Below are 25,518 nucleotides of genomic sequence, written 5' to 3' on the forward strand. Positions count from 1 at the left end.
TTTTCTGGAGGTTATCTGGTCTTTCTGAAGGTTATCTGATTTTTCTGAAGGTTATCTGATTTTTCTGAAGGTTATCTTGTCTTTCTGAAGGTTAACTGATTTTTCTGAGGTTATCTGGTCTTTCTGAAGGTTATCTGGTCTTTCTTAACGTTATCTGGTCTTTCTGAAGGTTATCTGGTCTTTCTGGAGGTTATCTGGTCTTTCTGAAGGTTATCTGGTCTTTCTGGAGGTTATCTGGTCTTTCTGGAGGTTATCTAGTCTTTCTGAAGGTTATCTGGTCTTTCTGAAGGTTTCTGGTCTTTCTGAAGGTTATCTGATTTTTCTGAAGGTTATCTGGTCTTTCTGAAGGTTATCTGGTCTTTCTGAAAGTTATCTGGTCTTTCTGAAGGTTATCTGGTCTTTCTGGAGGTTATCTGGTCTTTCTGAAGGTTATCTGATTTTTCTGAAGGTTATCTGATTTTTCTGAAGGTTATCTTGTCTTTCTGAAGGTTAACTGATTTTTCTGGAGGTTATCTGGTCTTTCTGAAGTTTATCTGGTCTTTCTAACGTTATCTGGTCTTTCTGAGGTTATCTGGTCTTTCTGGAGGTTATCTGGTCTTTCTGAAGGTTATCTGGTCTTTCTGGAGGTTATCTGGTCTTTCTGGAGGTTATCTAGTCTTTCTGAAGGTTATCTGTCTTTCTGAAGGTTATCTGGTCTTCTGAAGGTTATCTGATTTTTCTGAAGGTTATCTGGTCTTTCTGAAGGTTATCTGATTTTCTGAAGGTTATCTGGTCTTTCTGAAGGTTATCTGGTCTTTCTGAAGGTTATCTGGTCTTTCTGAAGGTTATCTAGTCTTTCTGAAGGTTATCTGATTTTTCTGAAGGTTATCTGATCTTTCTGAAGGTTATCTGGTCTTTCTGAAGGTTATCTGGTCTTTCTGAAGGTTATCTGGTCTTTCTGAAGGTTATCTGAAGGTTATCTGGTCTTTCTGAAGGTTATCTGGTCTTTCTGAACGTTATCTGGTCTTTCTGGAGGTTATCTGGTCTTTCTGAGGTTATCTAGTCTTTCTGGAGGTTATCTGTCTTTCTGGAGGTTATCTGGTCTTTCTGAAGGTTATCTAGTCTTTCTGGAGGTTATCTGGTCTTTCTGGAGGTTATCTGTCTTTCTGAAGGTTATCTGGTCTTTCTGAAGGTTATCTGATTTTTCTGAAGGTTATCTGGTCTTTCTGAAGGTATCTGGTCTTTCTGAACGTTATCTGGTCTTTCTGAACGTTATCTGGTCTTTCTGAAGGTTATCTGATTTTTCTGAAGGTTATCTTGTCTTTCTGAGGTTAACTGATTTTTCTGGAGGTTATCTGGTCTTTCTGAAGGTTATCTAGTCTTTCTGGAGGTTATCTGGTCTTTCTGAAGGTTATCTGGTCTTTCTGAGGTTATCTGATTTTTCTGAAGGTTATCTGGTCTTTCTGAAGGTTATCTGGTCTTTCTGAAGGTTATCTGATCTTCTGGAGGTATCTGATCTTTCTGAAGGTTATCTGGTCTTTCTGGAGGTATCTGGTCTTTCTGAAGGTTATCTGGTCTTTCTGAAGGTTATCTGGTCTTTCTGAAGGTTATCTGGTCTTTCTGGAGGTTATCTAGTCTTTCTGAAGGTTATCTAGTCTTTCTGAAGGTTATCTGGTCTTTCTGAAGGTTATCTGGTCTTTCTGGAGGTTATCTCATTTTTCTGAAGGTTATCTGGTCTTTCTGAAGGTTATCTGATTTTTCTGAAGGTTATCTGGTCTTTCTGAAGGTTATCTGGTCTTTCTGAAGGTTATCTGGTCTTTCTGAAGGTTATCTAGTCTTTCTGAAGGTTATCTGGTCTTTCTGAAGGTTATCTGTCTTTCTGAAGGTTATCTGGTCTTTCTGAAGGTATCTGGTCTTTCTGAAGGTTATCTGGTCTTTCTTAACGTTATCTGGTCTTTCTGAAGGTTATCTGGTCTTTCTTACGTTATCTGGTCTTTCTGGAGGTTATCTAGTCTTTCTGAGGTTATCTGGTCTTTCTTAACGTTATCTGGTCTTTCTGAAGGTTATCTGGTCTTTCTGAGGTTATCTGGTCTTTCTGAAGGTTATCTGGTCTTTCTGAAGGTTATCTGGTCTTTCTGAAGGTTATCTGGTCTTTCTGAAGGTTATCTGGTCTTTCTGAAGGTTATCTAGTCTTTCTGAAGGTTAACTGATTTTTCTGAAGGTTATCTGGTCTTTCTGAAGGTTATCTGGTCTTTCTGAAGGTTATCTAGTCTTTCTGAAGGTTATCTGATTTTTCTGAAGGTTATCTGATCTTTCTGAAGGTTAACTGATTTTTCTGAAGGTTATCTGGTCTTTCTGAAGGTTATCTGGTCTTTCTGAAGGTTATCTAGTCTTTCTGAGGTTAACTGATTTTTCTGAAGGTTATCTGGTCTTTCTGAAGGTTATCTGGTCTTTCTGAAGGTTATCTGGTCTTTCTGGAGGTTATCTAGTCTTTCTGAAGGTTATCTGGTCTTTCTGAAGGTTATCTGGTCTTTCTGAAGGTTATCTGGTCTTTCTGAAGGTTATCTGGTCTTTCTGGAGGTTATCTGGTCTTTCTGAAGGTTATCTGGTCTTTCTGGAGGTTATCTGGTCTTTCTGGAGGTTATCTAGTCTTTCTGAAGGTTATCTGGTCTTTCTGAAGGTTATCTGGTCTTTCTGGAGGTTATCTGGTCTTTCTGGAGGTTATCTAGTCTTTCTGAAGGTTATCTGGTCTTTCTGAAGGTTATCTGATTTTTCTGAAGGTTATCTGGTCTTCTGAAGGTTATCTGATTTTTCTGAAGGTTATCTGGTCTTTCTGAAGGTTATCTGGTCTTTCTGAAGGTTATCTGGTCTTTCTGAAGGTTATCTAGTCTTTCTGAAGGTTATCTGATTTTTCTGAAGGTTATCTGATCTTTCTGAAGGTTATCTGGTCTTTCTGAAGGTTATCTGGTCTTTCTGAAGGTTATCTGAAGGTTATCTGGTCTTTCTGAAGGTTATCTGTCTTTCTGAACGTTATCTGGTCTTTCTGGAGGTTATCTGGTCTTTCTGAAGGTTATCTGGTCTTTCTGGAGGTTATCTGGTCTTTCTGGAGGTTATCTGGTCTTTCTGAAGGTTATCTGGTCTTTCTGGAGGTTATCTAGTCTTTCTGGAGGTTATCTAGTCTTTCTGAAGGTTATCTGGTCTTTCTGAACGTTATCTGGTCTTTCTGAAGGTTATCTGGTCTTTCTGAACGTTATCTGGTCTTTCTGAAGGTTATCTGGTCTTTCTGAAGGTTATCTGGTCTTTCTGAACGTTATCTGGTCATTCTGAAGGTTATCTGGTCTTTCTGAAGGTTATCTGGTCTTTCTGAACGTTATCTGGTCTTTCTGAAGGTTATCTGGTCTTTCTGAAGGTTATCTGATCTTTCTGAAGGTTATCTGTCTTTCTGAAGGTTATCTGGTCTTTCTGAAGGTTATCTGATCTTTCTGAAGGTTATCTGATCTTTCTGAAGGTTATCTGGTCTTCTGAACGTTATCTGGTCTTTCTGAAGGTTATCTGATTTTTCTGAACGTTATCTGGTCTTTCTGAAGGTTAACTGATTTTTCTGGAGGTTATCTGGTCTTTCTGAAGGTTATCTAGTCTTTCTGGAGGTTATCTGGTCTTTCTGGAGGTTATCTGGTCTTTCTGAAGGTTATCTAGTCTTTCTGGAGGTTATCTGGTCTTTCTGGAGGTTATCTGGTCTTCTGAAGTTATCTGATTTTTCTGAAGGTTATCTGGTCTTTCTGAGGTTATCTGGTCTTTCTGAAGGTTATCTGATTTTTCTGAAGTTATCTGTCTTTCTGAAGGTTATCTGGTCTTTCTGACGGTATCTGGTCTTTCTGAACGTTATCTGGTCTTTCTGAACGTTATCTGGTCTTTCTGAACGTTATCTGGTCTTTCTGAACGTTATCTGGTCTTTCTGAAGGTTATCTGTCTTTCTGAACGTTATCTGGTCTTTCTGAAGGTTATCTGGTCTTTCTGAAGGTTATCTGATCTTTCTGAAGGTTATCTGTCTTTCTGAAGGTTATCTGGTCTTCTGAAGGTTATCTGATCTTCTGAGGTTATCTGATCTTCTGAAGGTTATCTGGTCTTTCTGAACGTTATCTGGTCTTTCTGAAGGTTATCTGATTTTCTGACGTTATCTGGTCTTTCTGAAGGTTAACTGATTTTTCTGGAGGTTATCTGGTCTTTCTGAAGGTTATCTAGTCTTTCTGGAGGTTATCTGGTCTTTCTGGAGGTTATCTGTCTTTCTGAAGGTTATCTAGTCTTTCTGGAGGTTATCTGGTCTTTCTGGAGGTTATCTGTCTTTCTGAAGGTTATCTGGTCTTTCTGGAGTTATCTGGTCTTTCTGAAGGTTATCTGATTTTCTGAAGGTTATCTGGTCTTTCTGAAGGTTATCTGTCTTTCTGAAGGTTATCTGATTTTTCTGAAGGTTATCTGGTCTTTCTGAAGGTTATCTGGTCTTTCTGAACGTTATCTGGTCTTTCTGAACGGTTATCTGGTCTTTCTGAACGTTATCTGGTCTTTCTGAACGTTATCTGGTCTTTCTGAACGTTATCTGGTCTTTCTGAAGGTTATCTGGTCTTTCTGAACGTATCTGGTCTTCTGAACGTTATCTGGTCCTTTCTGAACGTTATCTGGTCTTTCTGAAGGTTATCTGATTTTTCTGAAGGTTATCTTGTCTTTCTGAAGGTTAACTGATTTTTCTGGAGGTTATCTGGTCTTTCTGAAGGTTATCTGGTCTTTCTTAACGTTATCTGGTCTTTCTGAAGGTTATCTGGTCTTTCTGGAGGTTATCTGGTCTTTCTGAAGGTTATCTGGTCTTTCTGAAGGTTATCTGGTCTTTCTGAAGGTTATCTGGTCTTTCTGAAGGTTATCTGGTCTTTCTGAAGGTTATCTGTCTTTCTGGAGGTTATCTGGTCTTTCTGGAGGTTATCTAGTCTTTCTGAAGGTTATCTGGTCTTTCTGAAGGTTATCTGGTCTTTCTGAAGGTTATCTGATTTTTCTGAAGGTTATCTGGTCTTTCTGAGGTTATCTGATTTTTCTGAAGGTTATCTGGTCTTTCTGAAGGTTATCTGGTCTTTCTGAAGGTTATCTGGTCTTTCTGAAGGTTATCTAGTCTTTCTGAAGGTTATCTGATTTTTCTGAAGGTTATCTGATCTTTCTGAAGGTTATCTGGTCTTTCTGAAGGTTATCTGGTCTTTCTGAAGGTTATCTGGTCTTTCTGAAGGTTATCTGAAGGTTATCTGGTCTTCTGAAGGTTATCTGGTCTTCTGAACGTTATCTGGTCTTTCTGGAGGTTATCTGGTCTTTCTGAAGGTTATCTAGTCTTTCTGGAGGTTATCTGGTCTTTCTGGAGGTTATCTGGTCTTTCTGAAGGTTATCTAGTCTTTCTGGAGGTTATCTGGTCTTTCTGGAGGTTATCTGGTCTTTCTGAAGGTTATCTGGTCTTTCTGAAGGTTATCTGATTTTTCTGAAGTTATCTGGTCTTTCTGAGGTTATCTGGTCTTTCTGAACGTTATCTGGTCTTTCTGAACGTTATCTGGTCTTTCTGAACGTTATCTGGTCTTTCTGAAGGTTATCTGATTTTTCTGAAGGTTATCTGGTCTTTCTGAAGGTTATCTAGTCTTTCTGGAGGTTATCTGGTCTTTCTGAAGGTTAACTGATTTTTCTGGAGGTTATCTGGTCTTTCTGAAGGTTATCTAGTCTTTCTGAAGGTTATCTGGTCTTTCTGGAGGTTATCTGGTCTTTCTGAAGGTTATCTGGTCTTTCTGAAGGTTATCTGATTTTTCTGAAGGTTATCTGTCTTTCTGAAGGTTATCTGGTCTTTCTGAAGGTTATCTGATCTTTCTGGAGGTTATCTGATCTTTCTGAAGGTTATCTGGTCTTTCTGAGGTTATCTGGTCTTTCTGAGGTTATCTGGTCTTTCTGAAGGTTATCTGGTCTTTCTGAAGGTTATCTGGTCTTTCTGGAGGTTATCTAGTCTTTCTGAAGGTTATCTAGTCTTTCTGAAGGTTATCTGGTCTTTCTGAAGGTTATCTGGTCTTTCTGAGGTTATCTCATTTTCTGAAGGTTATCTGGTCTTTCTGAAGGTTATCTGATTTTTCTGAAGGTTATCTGGTCTTTCTGAGGTTATCTGGTCTTTCTGAAGGTTATCTGGTCTTTCTGAAGGTTATCTAGTCTTTCTGAAGGTTATCTGGTCTTTCTGAAGGTTATCTGGTCTTTCTGAAGGTTATCTGGTCTTTCTGAAGGTTATCTGGTCTTTCTGAAGGTTATCTGGTCTTTCTGAAGGTTATCTGATTTTCTGAAGGTTATCTGGTCTTTCTGAAGGTTATCTGGTCTTTCTGAAGGTTATCTGGTCTTTCTAACGTTATCTGGTCTTTCTGAAGGTTATCTGGTCTTTCTTAACGTTATCTGGTCTTTCTGGAGGTTATCTAGTCTTTCTGAAGGTTATCTGGTCTTTCTTAACGTTATCTGGTCTTTCTGAAGGTTATCTGTCTTTCTGAAGGTTATCTGGTCTTTCTGAAGGTTATCTGTCTTTCTGAGGTTATCTGGTCTTTCTGAAGGTTATCTGGTCTTTCTGAAGGTTATCTGGTCTTTCTGAAGGTTATCTAGTCTTTCTGAAGGTTAACTGATTTTTCTGAAGGTTATCTGGTCTTCTGAAGGTTATCTGGTCTTTCTGAAGGTTATCTAGTCTTTCTGAAGGTTATCTGATTTTTCTGAAGGTTATCTGATCTTTCTGAAGGTTAACTGATTTTTCTGAAGGTTATCTGGTCTTTCTGAAGGTTATCTGGTCTTCTGAAGGTTATCTAGTCTTTCTGAAGGTAACTGATTTTTCTGAAGGTTATCTGGTCTTTCTGAAGGTTATCTGGTCTTTCTGAAGGTTATCTGGTCTTTCTGGAGGTTATCTAGTCTTCTGAAGGTATCTGTCTTTCTGAAGGTTATCTGGTCTTTCTGGAGGTTATCTGGTCTTTCTGAAGGTTATCTGGTCTTTCTGAGGTTATCTGGTCTTTCTGAAGGTTATCTGGTCTTTCTGGAGGTTATCTGGTCTTTCTGAAGGTTATCTGGTCTTTCTGGAGGTTATCTGGTCTTTCTGGAGGTTATCTAGTCTTTCTGAAGGTTATCTGGTCTTTCTGAAGGTTATCTGGTCTTTCTGAAGGTTATCTGATTTTTCTGAAGGTTATCTGGTCTTTCTGAAGGTTATCTGATTTTTCTGAAGGTTATCTGGTCTTTCTGAAGGTTATCTGGTCTTTCTGAAGGTTATCTGGTCTTTCTGAAGGTTATCTAGTCTTTCTGAAGGTTATCTGATTTTTCTGAAGGTTATCTGATCTTTCTGAAGGTTATCTGGTCTTTCTGAAGGTTATCTGGTCTTTCTGAAGGTTATCTGGTCTTTCTGAAGGTTATCTGAAGGTTATCTGGTCTTTCTGAAGGTTATCTGGTCTTTCTGAACGTTATCTGGTCTTTCTGGAGGTTATCTGGTCTTTCTGAAGGTTATCTAGTCTTTCTGGAGGTTATCTGGTCTTTCTGGAGGTTATCTGGTCTTTCTGAAGGTTATCTAGTCTTTCTGGAGGTTATCTGGTCTTTCTGGAGGTTATCTGGTCTTTCTGAAGGTTATCTGGTCTTTCTGAAGGTTATCTGATTTTTCTGAAGGTTATCTGGTCTTTCTGAAGGTTATCTGGTCTTTCTGAACGTTATCTGGTCTTTCTGAACGTTATCTGGTCTTTCTGAACGTTATCTGGTCTTTCTGAAGGTTATCTGATTTTTCTGAAGGTTATCTTGTCTTTCTGAAGGTTAACTGATTTTTCTGGAGGTTATCTGGTCTTTCTGAAGGTTATCTAGTCTTTCTGGAGGTTATCTGGTCTTTCTGGAGGTTATCTGGTCTTTCTGAAGGTTATCTGGTCTTTCTGAAGGTTATCTGATTTTCTGAAGGTTATCTGGTCTTTCTGAAGGTTATCTGGTCTTTCTGAAGGTTATCTGATCTTTCTGGAGGTTATCTGATCTTTCTGAAGGTTATCTGGTCTTTCTGGAGGTTATCTGGTCTTTCTGAAGGTTATCTGGTCTTTCTGAAGGTTATCTGGTCTTTCTGAAGGTTATCTAGTCTTTCTGAAGGTTATCTGGTCTTTCTGAAGGTTATCTGGTCTTTCTGAAGGTTATCTGGTCTTTCTGAAGGTTATCTGGTCTTTCTGGAGGTTATCTAGTCTTTCTGAAGGTTATCTAGTCTTTCTGAAGGTTATCTGGTCTTTCTGAAGGTTATCTGGTCTTTCTGGAGGTTATCTCATTTTTCTGAAGGTTATCTGGTCTTTCTGAAGGTTATCTGATTTTTCTGAAGGTTATCTGGTCTTTCTGAAGGTTATCTGGTCTTTCTGAAGGTTATCTGGTCTTTCTGAAGGTTATCTAGTCTTTCTGAAGGTTATCTGGTCTTTCTGAAGGTTATCTGGTCTTTCTGAAGGTTATCTGGTCTTTCTGAAGGTTATCTGGTCTTTCTGAAGGTTATCTGGTCTTTCTGAAGGTTATCTGATTTTTCTGAAGGTTATCTGGTCTTTCTGAAGGTTATCTGGTCTTTCTGAAGGTTATCTGGTCTTTCTTAACGTTATCTGGTCTTTCTGAAGGTTATCTGGTCTTTCTTAACGTTATCTGGTCTTTCTGGAGGTTATCTAGTCTTTCTGAAGGTTATCTGGTCTTTCTTAACGTTATCTGGTCTTTCTGAAGGTTATCTGGTCTTTCTGAAGGTTATCTGGTCTTTCTGAAGGTTATCTGGTCTTTCTGAAGGTTATCTGGTCTTTCTGAAGGTTATCTGGTCTTTCTGAAGGTTATCTGGTCTTTCTGAAGGTTATCTAGTCTTTCTGAAGGTTAACTGATTTTTCTGAAGGTTATCTGGTCTTTCTGAAGGTTATCTGGTCTTTCTGAAGGTTATCTAGTCTTTCTGAAGGTTATCTGATTTTTCTGAAGGTTATCTGATCTTTCTGAAGGTTAACTGATTTTTCTGAAGGTTATCTGGTCTTTCTGAAGGTTATCTGGTCTTTCTGAAGGTTATCTAGTCTTTCTGAAGGTTAACTGATTTTTCTGAAGGTTATCTGGTCTTTCTGAAGGTTATCTGGTCTTTCTGAAGGTTATCTGGTCTTTCTGGAGGTTATCTAGTCTTTCTGAAGGTTATCTGGTCTTTCTGAAGGTTATCTGGTCTTTCTGGAGGTTATCTGGTCTTTCTGAAGGTTATCTGGTCTTTCTGAAGGTTATCTGGTCTTTCTGAAGGTTATCTGGTCTTTCTGAAGGTTATCTGGTCTTTCTGAAGGTTATCTGATTTTTCTGAAGGTTATCTGGTCTTTCTGAAGGTTATCTGATTTTTCTGAAGGTTATCTGGTCTTTCTGAAGGTTATCTGGTCTTTCTGAAGGTTATCTGGTCTTTCTTAACGTTATCTGGTCTTTCTGAAGGTTATCTGGTCTTTCTGGAGGTTATCTGGTCTTTCTGAAGGTTATCTGGTCTTTCTGGAGGTTATCTGGTCTTTCTGGAGGTTATCTAGTCTTTCTGAAGGTTATCTGGTCTTTCTTAACGTTATCTGGTCTTTCTGAAGGTTATCTGGTCTTTCTGAAGGTTATCTGGTCTTTCTGAAGGTTATCTGATTTTTCTGAAGGTTATCTGGTCTTTCTGAAGGTTATCTGATTTTTCTGAAGGTTATCTGGTCTTTCTGAAGGTTATCTGGTCTTTCTGAAGGTTATCTGGTCTTTCTTAACGTTATCTGGTCTTTCTGAAGGTTATCTGGTCTTTCTGAACGTTATTTGGTCTTTCTGAAGGTTATCTGGTCTTTCTGAAGGTTATCTGGTCTTTCTGAACGTTATCTGGTCTTTTTTAACGTTATCTGGTCTTTCTGAAGGTTATCTGAAGGTTATCTGGTCTTTCTGAACGTTATCTGGTCTTTCTGAAGGTTATCTGGTCTTTCTGAACGTTATCTGGTCTTTCTGAAGGTTATCTGAAGGTTATCTGGTCTTTCTGAACGTTATCTGGTCTTTCTGAAGGTTATCTGGTCTTTCTGAACGTTATCTGGTCTTTCTGAACGTTATCTGGTCTTTCTGAAGGTTATCTGGTCTTTCTGAAGGTTATCTGGTCTTTCTGAACGTTATCTGGTCTTTCTGAAGGTTATCTGGTCTTTCTGAACGTTATCTGGTCTTTCTGAACGTTATCTGGTCTTTCTGAACGTTATCTGGTCTTTCTGAAGGTTATCTGGTCTTTCTGAACGTTATCTGGTCTTTCTGAAGGTTATCTGGTCTTTCTGAACGTTATCTGGTCTTTCTGAACGTTATCTGGTCTTTCTGAAGGTTATCTGGTCTTTCTGAAGGTTATCTGGTCTTTTTTAACGTTATCTGGTCTTTCTGAAGGTTATCTGAAGGTTATCTGGTCTTTCTGAAGGTTATCTGGTCTTTCTGAAGGTTATCTGGTCTTTCTGAAGGTTATCTGGTCTTTCTGGAGGTTATCTGGTCTTTCTGAAGGTTATCTGGTCTTTCTGAAGTTTATCTGGTCTTTCTGGAGGTTATCTGGTCTTTCTGAAGGTTATCTGGTCTTTCTGGAGGTTATCTGGTCTTTCTGGAGGTTATCTGGTCTTTCTGAAGGTTATCTGAAGGTTATCTGGTCTTTCTGGAGGTTATCTGGTCTTTCTGAAGGTTATCTGAAGGTTATCTGGTCTTTCTGGAGGTTATCTGGTCTTTCTGAACGTTATCTGGTCTTTCTGAAGGTTATCTGGTCTTTCTGAAGGTTATCTGGTCTTTCTGAAGGTTATCTGGTCTTTCTGAACCCCATCAGCAGTAAAGTTTCAGCTCTGGTGGTGTTGGAGTGAGGAGGAGAAGCTCAGTCAGACGACACACATCAGGGGACAACAAACGCTTTTAGTTAGAAAGAAAAATAAGAAAACAGGTAAAAACTAGTTTGTCTACAGCGACAGTGTATTTTGGAGTTTCACTGAATTCCAACCAGAGTAAAAGCAGAATATTCATCCTCAATATTAGCAACTATGAAGTCACCACACACATCACTACTAAGTCTAGAAACACAACATGGCTTGGCTGACATGGTGGCTTCTGGCAAGACGCACAATATTATAGGCACTAAACTCTGGAACATGCAATATGGTGGCTGGTTACTGTCGTTTGTGCCGGGTCGAGTCCTGTGGAGCGAGTCCGATCACAGAGGGACGTTTGCTTTCTGCGGCGGCGCGAAGCTAACGCTCCGAGCGTGGCGGCGGCAGGCCGCGGGTACGCAGAGGCCTCGTCACCTGTGCGAGGTCACGGCCATGCAGCTTCAGGTGAGCACACGTTTCAGAGCGAGGCACGTTTGTTTTGTCCGGGATGAAGACATTCATTTTACAGTTTGTGAAGACAAGAGTCTGGAAGTTCAGGGCCGAGAGCCGGAAACCCTGACGGCAGGTTGGACAAACATCCCAGCTCACCTGTCTGACAGGGATCCATGAAAAACAACTCATTCAGTACCTGAAGCCAGCTTTTAACCAAGTCGCATCAGTTTTCTTTGCTCTTCATTTATTTAACGAATACATTGAAAATACAACCGGTCCGGGCCGATGGCCGCCCTTCCTGGTTCTGGTTCTGATGGAAGTTTCTTCCCGTTCAAAGGGAGTTTTTTCTCCCCACAGTCGCCTCGTGCAGCTCAGGAATACTCAGGTTCACACTGAGATCTGTTTGTATGGCAGGTGTTACAGTGTTTAATCTGCCAAATTCTTTCTCTGGTGTTACTTTCAGGATGTTTCTACAAAGCAGCAGGAGCCAACAAACACCGACCAGGACAGAAATGGGTCTGCTACAGTTCATTAGCATCAAGCTGTGTGTCTGAGCCGGCTAACTGCTAACTGCTAACTGCTCTGTCTTCTTTACAGAGACGTCTTCCCTGGACGCCACTTAATATTCAGAAGAAGTTCTATTAGTGCAGAGCGAAGCTGAAACACGGCACCACCGCAGATGAAGTTGACGAGCTCGAACCGCAGTTTTTACAGATCTTAAGGTGCTGTGGGTAGTTAATTAATGTTAATTAACTAACTGTAGGTAGTTAGTTAATGTAGGTGCTGGAGTGGCACACCGCGGACTCGTTTCTTTAGGTTTCAGGAGTAATCCAGTCAGTGAACTGATCTTCAGCAGAGGCACAATGACAGAAAGCTGAAGATCACCACCAACACCCGCCTCATTTTTCATCTGGTAGCTTTACAAACTTTCACCAGAGACGGCTGGGATTTAACAGACTTTAACAGCTGCCGTCTCCCCCCTGCTGGATCCTCAGGAGGACAAACCCACCGTGAGAATGTAAATGACAGAATTTAACAATGTTGAATGTTGAAATTTGCAGAGTTTGTGACTTCACATCTAAGCAGTTTGGTTCCACTGAACCAGGTTCTGTTTGATCCATTACTGTGGTTCCTTTGAGCCGATCTGAGACCTGTTAATCAGAGTCCTGTGCAAAATGCTGGTTCCCTTATGATTTTATTGACTTGGCAGCTGTTTGAATCATTGGTGTTGGGCTGAGTGGTTGATGACACATGGGTCCAATTTAGAGTAAAACTGGTGGTGAAGCAGAGGATCCACGGCACACTTTTAACTTCTGGTTTCAAAGGAGCAAGATGGCAACAATCATGTGGGACATGATGAAGGCTTCGCAGCCTGTGGACTTCTGAGGCCACAGAGAGAAAGTTGGTGTCGGAATCTGATCTCTGGCTCCTGATTTAACCTCAACATGGTTCCTATCACAGTCCAAAGACTGATTGTACATGGTTACCCATCTCTGTGTGGATCTTTGATGGATTGGTAAGGTAACCCTAACCCTGATCGTACAGGGTTACCCATCTCTGTGTGGATCTTTGATGGATTGGTAAGGTAACCCTAACCCTGATCGTACAGAGTTACCCATCTCTGTGTGGATCTTTGATGGATTGGTAAGGTAACCCTAACCCTGATCGTACAGAGTTACCCATCTCTGTGTGGATCTTTGATGGATTGGTAAGGTAACCCTAACCCTGATCGTACAGGGTTACCCATCTCTGTGTGGATCTTTGATGGATTGGTAAGGTAACCCTAACCCTGATCGTACAGGGTTACCCATCTCTGTGTGGATCTTTGATGGATTGGTAAGGTAACCCTAACCCTGATCGTACAGAGTTACCCATCTCTGTGTGGATCTTTGATGGATTGGTAAGGTAACCCTAACCCTGATCGTACAGAGTTACCCATCTCTGTGTGGATCTTTGATGGATTGGTAAGGTAACCCTAACCCTGATCGTACAGGGTTACCCATCTCTGTGTGGATCTTTGATGGATTGGTAAGGTAACCCTAACCCTGATCGTACAGAGTTACCCATCTCTGTGTGGATCTTTGATGGATTGGTAAGGTAACCCTAACCCTGATCGTACAGAGTTACCCATCTCTGTGTGGATCTTTGATGGATTGGTAAGGTAACCCTAACCCTGATCGTACAGGGTTACCCATCTCTGTGTGGATCTTTGATGGATTGGTAAGGTAACCCTAACCCTGATCGTACAGAGTTACCCATCTCTGTGTGGATCTTTGATGGATTGGTAAGGTAAGGTAACCCTGATCGTACAGGGTTACCCATCTCTGTGTGGATCTTTGATGGATTGGTAAGGTAACCCTAACCCTGATACATGGTTCTCTGTCTCTAAGCAGACCTGAGCAGGATGAAGCGTTTATAAAGGACAGATGGAGGCGAACGCGGTGCATCCTCAGGGGAACCTACCTTCAGCTAACTGTAAAGTGCACGTTCAGGCTAAAAAGTGCAGATTATTTTCTGAAACACTGAGATTTTATAGCTTTTTGATTCTTGCAGTTCTGATGGGACCTGAACACAGAATAGTAACAAACAAACACCGGATGAACCCATTAACTGGACTGAACTCTGAACTCCTGCAGCTCTTTGGTACCGTTTGGTTGTTTACTTCCTTTCCATGGTCAGAATCTTTATTTCATGGAGTTTGAGCAGATTAAACCTTCAGTTCTGCCTCGCCTCTCAGATCTGAACTTCCAGACTCTCGGTTGGAACAGTTGAATCATTTGTCTGCACACCTGAGCCCACATGAAGCTGAACCAGACTTTGGTCCAGGTTTGACCCCTCAGCTCAAACCGGCCTGGCTGGCCTCTGCGTACGGGCGCTCTGGTTGAAGCCTGCACGGTCTCTGAGCGACATGCAGGCGGTTGATTGTACAAACTGGAGGACTGCACAACTGTTCCAGACATTCAACATGAAGACACAATAAAAAAAAAGTCTTTTCCTGCTCGTTGAACTAAAATAAAGCTACTTTAAAGTGGGTTTGGTTTGATATTAACGTTGCTTCCTTTGGAAACAAAACAGTACAGAAACAAACAAATTCATGAAGACCAGTTTGGGAAAAATCCTGAAAGAACAACTGGAAACACTTGAAACATGAGCAGCTTTTCTTCTTGGCCCGACTCGTCAGTTTCTGAGTCCGTCAGGCGGAACCAAGAACTCCTCATGTTGTTCAACTGTTTCAAACCGTGTTCAGAATCAGGGCCGAGTGGACTCAGGATAGAACTACTCAGAGATGTACCCGGCAGGCTTTACTGACCCACCCTCTACTTGTTGTGGGTTTAATGGGGAAGAAAACCAAAACTGCGAGAAATCTAAGAAACCAGTTTAAGGTGCAAACCGCCGCCTCACATCATCTCTGAGGCATTCAGTCGAGGACCAGTTTCAGGAAGGAGCTGTCAGTCAATAAAGAGGCGTTTTAGAGCCGAGCCGTCAGTCGGGAGCAGGAGATATCGAGTCTGGGACCATCAGTAATATCAGAGTTTAAAGCTGTATAACAAAGACAAAACAATTAACTACTAAATAAAAGAAAAACAGATTATATTCCGGAAGCAACGTTTCATCAGAGTAATGTGTTGTTAAGCATTGGTTTTTAGTTCCAAACTACTCCCCCCTCCCGATGGAGACTAGCGGGACACAACAGCTGCCTTTTGATTATATACACACACACACACACTTTTTGTCACTTTTTCCTTTTCATTTGTTTTTCCTAGAAAAAGACACTGTCCACTCTCTTCCAGCTGTCTCTTAGCGCCAGGCTGGTTCTCGAATCCAGAACTGTGAAGAGTCTCTAGAATTAGATGGAGCAGAGGAGTCTTTCCAGCACTGTGAAACGCCCTCATCGTGTCTATAAACCATCAGCAGCCTGGCCTCAGTTCTCTTCCACCTTCTGCTGACGCAGCCCGTCGGGCCACCCATCAGTCGGCCGGTCTTCGGTCCAACCGATCAGCTGACTCTCTCACTGACGGCAGTCCGTGACTCTACGGTCTCTTCGCGGCTGGGACAGGGGACGGCAGACTGGGGAACGATGTCTCTGAGCTCCCTGCCTTCGCCTGCCGCCTCTGGATCTGCCCTCAGCCGAGCCCTGCCATCAGCCCCGGGCACCAGGCCGCCTCCTGCTGCCCCGGGGGGCCCAGGAGGCCCAGAGCTGGGGGGCCTCGAGGTGCTGTTCGACCCTCTGCCGCCTCCTGAAACTTCTCTGCTCTCCGACGCCGTGGCCAGCTCCCCTCTCCCCTCGGCCCTGACACTCTCCAAGCCGACCTCTCTCCTTGGGAGCTGCCCCCCCCGGCTGGGTCGTGTGGTGCTCAGGTCTTGGGGCTGTTCGCTCTGGTTGGGCTGAGCAGGGACAAAGTTGGTCCGGGATAGGCTGGACAATGGTCTTTGGGATGACAGATGCTGCCCCTGTGGTCTGGTAAGCTGAGAGTGGAGTTGAGGACGCTGCTGCGTTTGAATCTGCTGAAATTGCGGTTGTGCTTGGGACTGGGAAACTGGTGAAGTAGACTGGGAGAGAGACTGTCCGGGTTGGGGTCTGCATTGAGTCTGAAGTTGGTGTTGCAATGGGTACCTTGTATGTGGTTGGGTTAACACCTGATGCAGAGGTTGAAGGTGAGATTGAAGTTGGACAGAGGTTCTGGCCTGGGGTTGGCCCTGGACTTGCGTTTGAGTCCTGGCCTGGGGTTGGCCCTGGACTTGCGCTTGAGTCCTGGCCTGGGGTTGGCCCTGGACTTGCGCTTGAGTCCTGGCCTGGGGTTGTCCCTGGACTTGCGCTTGATTCCTGGCCTGGGGTTGTCCCTGGACTTGCGCTTGAGTCCTGGCCTGGGGTTGGCCCTGGACTTGCGCTTGAGTCCTGGCCTGGGGTTGGCCCTGGACTTGCGTTTGAGTCCTGGCCTGGGGTTGACCCTGGACTTGCGTTTGAGTCCTGGCCTGGGGTTGACCCTGGACTTGCGTTTGAGTCCTGGCCTGGGGTTGACCCTGGACTTGCGTTTGAGTCCTGGCCTGGGGTTGACCCTGGAGTTGCGCTTGAGTCCTGGCCTGGGGTTGGCCCTGGACTTGCGTTTGGGTCCTGGCCTGGGGTTGGCCCTGGACTTGCGTTTGGGTCCTGGCCTGGGGTTGGCCCTGGACTTGCGTTTGGGTCCTGGCCTGGGGTTGGCCCTGGACTTGCGTTTGGGTCCTGGCCTGGGGTTGGCCCTGGACTTGCGTTTGAGTCCTGGCCTGGGGTTGACCCTGGACTTGCGCTTGAGTCCTGGCCTGGGGTTGACCCTGGACTTGCGTTTGAGTCCTGGCCTGGGGTTGACCCTGGACTTGCGTTTGAGTCCTGGCCTGGGGTTGACCCTGGACTTGCGTTTGAGTCCTGGCCTGGGGTTGACCCTGGAGTTGCGCTTGAGTCCTGGCCTGGGGTTGGCCCTGGACTTGCGTTTGGGTCCTGGCCTGGGGTTGGCCCTGGACTTGCGTTTGGGTCCTGGCCTGGGGTTGGCCCTGGACTTGCGTTTGGGTCCTGGCCTGGGGTTGGCCCTGGACTTGCGTTTGGGTCCTGGCCTGGGGTTGACCCTGGACTTGCATTGAGGTCCGAGTCTGGGGTTGAGGCTGAGGTTGGGTTGGTGTCCTGGCCTGCGTTTGGAGTTGAGGCGTAAGTGATGGCCGGGGCTGGGATAGTTTCTTGAGCTGGGTTTGGTGTTGAGATGAGTGCATGGACTGGACTTGAGGCTCGAGTGCTGTGGAGGACTGGGTTTGTGATTGTGGATGCCTTATTAGGGATGGATGAACACTTAGGAGGGGCGGGGACTGAGGTGGAGCATGCGGAGCCTGGGGCTGTGTTCGGTGCAGAGTTGGGGAGTGGGCTAGTTGTGACTGTACTTTCTGGTTGGTGGACTGAGGCTGACTATGGGTTTGAGTGGGGGGTTGTTGGGGCAGGGGCAGTGGCAGGGGTTTGTTGTGTCTCGTGGGAGAGGACTGAGGTACTGGCTGTCGCGTTTGGACCTGGGACTGGCTGGGGAACTGGGTCTGAGGACAGGTTTGAAGCTGGTGGCACGGTTGAGGGACTGGATGCGGAGGCTCAGGCACAAACTTGGGCTGCGTTCTGGGGGGGTCCTGCTGTGACGGCTGGGGGGTGGGCTGAAGAACAGTCTGTGGCTCAGCTTCAGGCCTGGACTGGCTGGAAGGTAGTAGGTGTTCAGAGACTGGAGGAGGAGGCTGATCTAACGATGAGGCAGAGGACTGTTGGTGGCGATGATGATGGTGGTGGTGGTGGTGGTGATGGTGGTGTTTGTGAGGCGGACGCTCCTTCCTTTTGTGGCTTTTCGTTGGGCTGATGCTGCTACGGCTGCTGCCACTTCGTTCGGTTCCTGCTTCATCTTCACCGAGTTCCTCTTCTCTGCTTCCTCCATCTCCCGCCCCAGTTTTCTCCTTGTGCTTCCGCCCCTTATGCGCCTTGTGTCCGTGCGATTGGCCGCCGTCGTCGGGTTGCATCTGCGACTGCGACTGGCTCCGCTCGGAGGGGGTGGACTGGAGATCGGAGCTCTGAGCCCCCTCTGCTTTACCGCCCTTCTCCTCTGAAGTCGTCCTCCCTCCAGTCTCAGTGGTTGTAACCTTCGGGGTCTGAACACTCTCCATTTCCTCTACTGTCTCTCTCGTTTTCCGTTTTTTGATCGGTAGGGCTGTTTCTTGGACAACGGGTTTAGTGGAAGACTCCTTGGCTGCTCTCCGTTTGGCCTCAGCAGCCAAGATGGCGGCCGCGGCGTAGCTCCCAGCCGCTGAGCTACCGGAGACGGATGCTGAGGAGGTGGATGTCGTGGCAACCGAAGATGCTGCTGATGCTACCGCTGGCTTCCTGCCCCGTTTCTTGGGGGCAGTCTGAGGTTGAGGTGGAAGCTCCGGCTCTGATTTCCTCTTCCTGCCAGGACGGGACTTAGACACCGCGGCAGGAGACGACACCTGCAGGGATCAAGTCAAGGCAAAATTTATTCATTAAGGGCATTTAGAAACATCTGCAATTAAGGCATCATGAAGATTTACTTAAAGGGACACTATGTAATATATTAAGTCATTTATTAGCTCAAATCAACATATTCATTCATAAATTAGTCCTCATTGGTGTAAAATTATCTCTGTCAAAAATCTCCCTTATCCTCCTGAGTGAAGAATAACTCGTCTGTATCTACAGAGCGGCCGAGCTCTATGGAGGCTGCCATGTCCTTCCGCTCTATGAAAAACGACGAAGTGCAGAGAGGGACATAAAGCACTTCGAATTGCGATTTCCCCAACGCCGAATGGCTTATTACAGCCGCTAATGGTAAATAGATTTTATCTGGTAAATTATCCCACTAATAATGCATTGATTGTTACCAAACTTCTGCCGTAGTACACATAGGCTCTTAACTCACAAAACGAGGCATTAGAAAGTTTGTAAGTTTACCGGGAGTTTATTTAAAAGAACACTTTCCAGATAGCAACTACACACTGCTGCTAACGCTACCGCTGCTAACGCTACCGCTGCTAACGCTACTGCTGCTAACACTACCGCTGCATCAACGTCACTTCCGGTAACTCCCGGAATATGACTAACATTGTTTGCACACCAAAGGCTATGTCAACTTCTGTTATCTGACATGTTATCTGTCATCTGTATTTATAGTGTTGTTGTATGTGTGTTATGTAATCCTTTGTACTGTGTGTCTGGATGTATTTTTGTTTGTATGGACCTCGAGTCTGAAGCTATAGCTTCTTGAATCTTGACACATACTGCCTGCCGTTGTTCAAGAAGTTGCAGCGCACATTTGAAAACGCGAGGCGCTAGAGAGCAAATTCATTCGACTTTGCAAAATAAAATTGCACCACTAGATGGGGGAAGAAATTACAAAGTGTCCCTTTAATGAAAGACCAATGATACCTTTGAGGTGGTCGAGGGGGTCCCAGTGGAGGACTCTGCCTTGCCGAAGGGCATTTTGACCAGCAGCTTCCCTGGAGTCTTCTCCACCACGCGCTTCATGGCCACACCCTCGGTGGCTTGCCGTATCTTCCCACTGCCTACGGAAGCACAAAAAGAGATGAGCACACACGAAAAGAACTGCTGAGTTCAGCATAATGACTCCAGGTCACCCGATTACCTTTGGGCCGCCCACGGCCTCGCCCCGACGGCTTCACCACCTTTGGTTTCTTGGGGGGGCGCTTCTCGCGGCGGGAGGGGCTCCCACGCCCGGTGACGGTGAAATCAAAATCGTTGGGGTCCGTGGATCTGTCCCCAACCTTCTGGAAGTAAGCCATAAGCTCCACCTTGGAACGAAACGCCTTTCCCTCCGAGCTTCGCAGAAAGAACACAACAGAAGTTGAAGAGTAATCAGTTTTTACTTCGTCCCATCGCGGCTGACCAACATCAGGGTGGGCGGGGCTTACTTAATCAGGTAGACATCGAACTTTCCTGCAGAGCGTCCGGACTTTCTCTGTTTCAGTTTGCGGGTCCAGCCTTCAGGCAGCGTAGGGTCGTCGTAAAGGGGCCCGCGGTCCCGGATGATGGAGCGGCGCTGCCTGGGAGATCCTGCGGACTCCGACCCGGGTCCTGAGCCCGGCTCCGAGGGCCCGGCCACCGCCTGCTGCCCAGAGGAAGAGACACAACACCTCTTTACCTCAACACTTTCACATCAATGATTATGTAGTTTGGTAGAGGATAAACAGAAATAGAATAGAAATAGAAATAGAAAAATACTTTATTCATCCCCCAATGGGGGAAATTCAAATTAGTCAAGTAACTCAACATTTTTTTTAACATTTACAATAATTGTATTAACAACAACAATAATAATACCAATTCTAGTAAAATAAATACTACTACTAACTAATAATAAAAAAAACAATCAAATAAAAAATAAAAAATAACTCAAATATATATATATAAAAAAAATAAAAAATCAATCATCAAAATGAAATCAAAAGTCAACCCAATCCAAGACTTGTTCCATACCTGACTCTCTGGCTCCTCCCCTTCCTGTGGCGGCGGCCTGGCTGGCGCCTCTGCCCCCTGGTCGGCATGGCGACGCTCCCTGCGAGCCTTCTTACTCTTACTGTGGGACCTTTCTCTTTCTCGGGTGGGGGGCTGGGGGTCGGCGGATCCTTCCTCACCTTCTTGACCCCGCTCACTGGGGAAACAAAATTACATCAAAAGACGACAAAGTTGTGTCCAACCGCTGTGGTAACGAGTCGGACACACATCTAACTGATTGGGGTAAACATGGGCTGTGTTCGAAACCGCATACTTCTCCTACTACTCATTCTGAGTTTAACTTTTTTTAAGTTCCCGGATGCATACTAGATTCTCTGAAATGTTGGGTATGCATCATGAGGTTACTACTCATACTCAAACTACCCAAGATGCAACGTAACGTGACGTCGCCGATCGTCATTTCCTGTCAAAACGGCAGTTTCAAGCTAGCTACAACGAGGGTAGCTTCACTTCCTGTTTTCAAAACAAAAGCACCAATTGTATGGTAATGGCTTTCCCTATGATTAAAGGCAACGGGTATTTTATTTTGTGAAAATAACAGGAAGTGCGTTGCTCACTGCGGCTAGCTTTAGCAGCGCCGAATTCGTGGGAACAAAATTGTAAATTGCCGGTATTTTGTCAGGTTTTCAACACGTTGGGGATCTAAACGACTACTTTCTCGCCTGAAAATGTTTCAGGGTTGTGATTGGTTCCGATCTATCCGTCGAGGAGATGGAGACCCCAAGGGTTGTGATTGGTCGGCCAACATTCCTATCTATCCGTCGAGGAGACCGAGACCCCAAGGGTTGTGATTGGTCGGCTAACATTCCGATCTATCCGTCGAGGAGACCGAGACCCCAAGGGTTGTGATTGGTCGGCCAACATTCCTATCTATCCGTCGAGGAGACCGAGACCCCAAGGGTTGTGATTGGTCGGCTAACATTCCGATCTATCCGTCGAGGAGACGTAGACCCCAAGGGTTGTGATTGGTCGGCTAACATTCCGATCTATCCGTCGAGGAGACGGAGACCCCAAGGGTTGTGATTGGTCGGCTAACACTCCGATCTATCCGTCGAGGAGACGTAGACCCCAAGGGTTGTGATTGGTCGGCTAACATTCCGATCTATCCGTCGAGGAGACGGAGACCCCAAGGGTTGTGATTGGTCGGCTAACACTCCGATCTATCCGTCGAGGAGACGGAGACCCCAAGGGTTGTGATTGGTCGGCTAACATTCCGATCTATCCGTCGAGGAGACCGAGACCCCAAGGGTTGTGATTGGTCGGCTAACATTCCGATCTATCCGTCGAGGAGACGTAGACCCCAAGGGTTGTGATTGGTCGGCTAACATTCCGATCTATCCGTCGAGGAGACGTAGACCCCAAGGGTTGTGATTGGTCGGCTAACATTCCGATCTATCCGTCGAGGAGACGTAGACCCCAAGGGTTGTGATTGGTCGGCCAACATTCCTATCTATCCGTCGAGGAGACCGAGACCCCAAGGGTTGTGATTGGTCGGCTAACATTCCGATCTATCCGTCGAGGAGACCGAGACCCCAAGGGTTGTGATCGGTCGGCTAACAACAACATTTCCTGAATCACTTTCCCGGTTTAGCTCCTTCCTCTCAGAACAACAACACCGCCATTTTTGAAAGAGTTTATTGTTTGGCCGGTCAACATTTGGTCAAAATTATTTGCATTTCAACATCAACAAGCTCCAACTCCAACAACAGTCTTTCTCTCTCGTTCACTGTGAGGAGTGGAACGGAGCCGGAAGGTGAACCATCAATCAACGACTTTCAACATAAACGTAAGAGATTGGGTCGTCTAACGTAGCGCCGCCTACTGATCGGGAGGGGAACTGCCTTGGGTATCCGACATCCCGACGGAGAAGCATACTGAGGCCTTTAGAAGTGCCTGAAGATAACATTTGTTATGATTTGGAACTTCATTATTAAAACTGAATTTAACTTCAATAAAAACTCGTCACATCTCTATAAATGTGATAACTGTGCTAATCGAGTTCCTGATGTAAACAGCAGATCCTTCAAACTGCGGCCCTTCAGAACCATGCAGCATGAAGATTAGCTGAAGCTTTAATTATGAAGGTTCAGGAAGAGTTGTCACACCGACAGGAAGCCAGCACTGAGCAGTGAAACCAGCCGGTGAGTCACGGTGGAGGTTAGTGACTGTGTTCGAAACCGCATACTTCTCCTACTACTCATACTAACTTTAACTTTTTTTAAGTTCCCGGATGCATACTAGATTCTCCGAAATGTTGGGTATGCATCATGAGGTTACTACTCATACTCAAACTACCCAAGATGCAACGTAACGTGACGTCGCCGATCGTCATTTCCTGTCAAAACGGCAGTTTCAAGCTAGCTACAACGAGGGTAGCTTCACTTCCTGTTTTCAAAACAAAAGCACCAATTGTATGATAATGGCTTTCCCTATGATAAAAGGCAACGGGTATTTTATTTTGTGAAAATAACAGGAAGTGCGTTAGCTCGCTGCGGCTAGCTTTAGTAGCGCCGAATTCGTGGAAACAAAATTGTAAACAGCCGGTATTTTGTCAGGTTTTCAACACGTTGGGGATCTAAACGAATACTTTCTCACCTGAAAATGTTTCAAATGTTGCTAAAGTTTACAGAGTTTAGAGCTTAAGGGGAATCAGCTTCAGGCCGGCTGATTTCGGCTCGGGCAGGAGCCAAATGCATTGTGGGTAAACGCTCTGCATACTGTCTGATCGATGAATATGTAGTATGTAGTATGTAGTATGTAGTATGCAGTATGCGGTATGTAGTATGAAGTATGCAGTATGCGGTATGCAGTATGCGGTATGTAGTATGCGGTATGCGGTATGCGGTATGAAGTATGCGGTATGCAGTATGTAGTATGCGGTATGCGGTATGTAGTATGCAGTATACGGTATGTAGTATGAAGTATGCGGTATGCGGTATGCGGTATGCAGTATGCGGTATGCAGTATGCGGTATGCGGTATGCGGTATGCAGTATGCGGTATGTGGTATGAAGTATGCGGTATGCGGTATGCGGTATGTAGTATGCGGTATGCGGTATGTAGTATGCGGTATGCGGTATGCGGTATGTAGTATGCAGTATGCATTATGTGCAGTATGCAGTATGTAGTATGCGGTATGCGGTATGTAGTATGCAGTATGCATTATGTGCAGTATGCAGTATGTAGTATGCGGTATGCGGTATGTAGTATGCAGTATGCATTATGTGCAGTATGCAGTATGCGGTATGCGGTATGCGGTATGCAATATGCAGTATGCAGTATGCGGTATGCATTATGTGCAGTATGCAGTATGTAGTATGTGCACTATGCAGAATGTAGTATGCGGTATGCGGTATGCAGTATGCAGTATGCGGTATGCGGTATGCAATATGCAGTATGCGGTATGCGGTATGCAGTATGTAGTATGCGGTATGCGGTATGCGGTATGCGGTATGCAATATGCAGTATGCGGTATGCGGTATGCGGTATGCGGTATGCAATATGCGGTATGCGGTATGCGGTATGCAATATGCAGTATGCGGTATGCGGTATGCAATATGCGGTATGCGGTATGCGGTATGCAGTATGCGGTATGCGGTATGCGGTATGCAATATGCAGTATGCGGTATGCGGTATGCAGTATGCGGTATGCGGTATGCGGTATGCAATATGCAGTATGCGGTATGCGGTATGCGGTATGCAATATGCAGTATGCGGTATGCGGTATGCGGTATGTAGTATGCAGTATGCATTATGTGCAGTATGCAGTATGTAGTATGCGGTATGCGGTATGTAGTATGCAGTATGCATTATGTGCAGTATGCAGTATGCGGTATGCGGTATGCGGTATGCAATATGCAGTATGCAGTATGCGGTATGCATTATGTGCAGTATGCAGTATGTAGTATGTGCACTATGCAGAATGTAGTATGCGGTATGCGGTATGCAGTATGCAGTATGCGGTATGCATTATGTGCAGTATGCAGTATGTAGTATGTGCACTATGCAGAATGTAGTATGCGGTATGCAATATGCAGTATGCGGTATGCGGTATGCAGTATGCGGTATGCGGTATGCAATATGCAGTATGCGGTATGCGGTATGCAGTATGCGGTATGCAATATGCAGTATGCGGTATGCGGTATGCGGTATGCGGTATGCAATATGCGGTATGCGGTATGCGGTATGCGGTATGCAATATGCAGTATGCGGTATGCGGTATGCAATATGCGGTATGCGGTATGCGGTATGCAATATGCGGTATGCGGTATGCGGTATGCAATATGCGGTATGCGGTATGCGGTATGCGGTATGCAATATGCGGTATGCGGTATGCGGTATGCAATATGCGGTATGCGGTATGCGGTATGCAATATGCGGTATGCGGTATGCAATATGCGGTATGCGGTATGCGGTATGCGGTATGCAATATGCGGTATGCGGTATGCGGTATGCAGTATGCGGTATGCGGTATGCAATATGCGGTATGCGGTATGCAGTATGCGGTATGCAGTATGCGGTATGCGGTATGCAATATGCGGTATGCGGTATGCGGTATGCAATATGCGGTATGCGGTATGCGGTATGCGGTATGCGGTATGCGGTATGCAGTATGCAGTATGCGGTATGCAGTATGCGGTATGAAGTATGCAGTATGCGGTATGCAGTATGCAGTATGCAGTATGCGGTATGCAGTATGCAATATGCAGTATGTGCAGTATGCGGTATGTAGTATGCGGTATGTAGTATGCAGTATGCGGTATGCGGTATGCGGTATGCAGTATGCAGTATGCGGTATGCAGTATGCAGTATGCGGTATGCAGTATGCGGTATGAAGTATGCAGTATGCGGTATGCGGTATGCAATATGCAGTATGCGGTATGCGGTATGCGGTATGCAGTATGCAGTATGCGGTATGCAGTATGCGGTATGAAGTATGCAGTATGCGGTATGCAGTATGCAGTATGCGGTATGCAGTATGCAATATGCAGTATGTGCAGTATGCGGTATGTAGTATGCGGTATGCAGTATGCAGTATGCGGTATGCAGTATGCAATATGCAGTATGTGCAGTATGCGGTATGTAGTATGCAGTATGTAGTATGCGGTATGCGGTATGCAGTATGCAGTATGCGGTATGCGGTATGCGGTATGCAATATGCAGTATGCGGTATGCGGTATGC

General features: G+C 44.9%; 1 protein-coding gene across 2 annotated transcripts in view; it reads right to left on the reverse strand.

Annotated features, from left to right (window-relative positions):
• Positions 1 to 10,870: 10,870 nt before the first annotated feature.
• mecp2 (methyl CpG binding protein 2) overlaps positions 10,871 to 25,518 on the reverse strand; it is a 31,569-nt gene continuing 16,921 nt past the window's right edge. The window contains exons 2-6 of one of the 2 annotated variants that reach the window (XM_075475868.1): positions 20,299 to 20,473; positions 19,734 to 19,927; positions 19,448 to 19,641; positions 19,231 to 19,367; positions 10,871 to 18,275 (exon numbers count right to left, since the gene is read on the reverse strand). In XM_075475868.1, the coding sequence (XP_075331983.1) occupies positions 15,291 to 18,275; positions 19,231 to 19,367; positions 19,448 to 19,641; positions 19,734 to 19,927; positions 20,299 to 20,473 (3,685 nt within the window). In that variant the 3' untranslated portion in view covers positions 10,871 to 15,290. Of the gene's footprint in view, positions 18,276 to 19,230; positions 19,368 to 19,447; positions 19,642 to 19,733; positions 19,931 to 20,298; positions 20,474 to 25,518 lie in introns of both variants that reach the window. The other variant, XM_075475867.1, reaches the window with a different exon arrangement.

The sequence above is a fragment of the Odontesthes bonariensis genome, chromosome 10 (genome assembly GCF_027942865.1).
Source record: "Odontesthes bonariensis isolate fOdoBon6 chromosome 10, fOdoBon6.hap1, whole genome shotgun sequence".
Lineage (NCBI taxonomy): Eukaryota > Metazoa > Chordata > Actinopteri > Atheriniformes > Atherinopsidae > Odontesthes > Odontesthes bonariensis.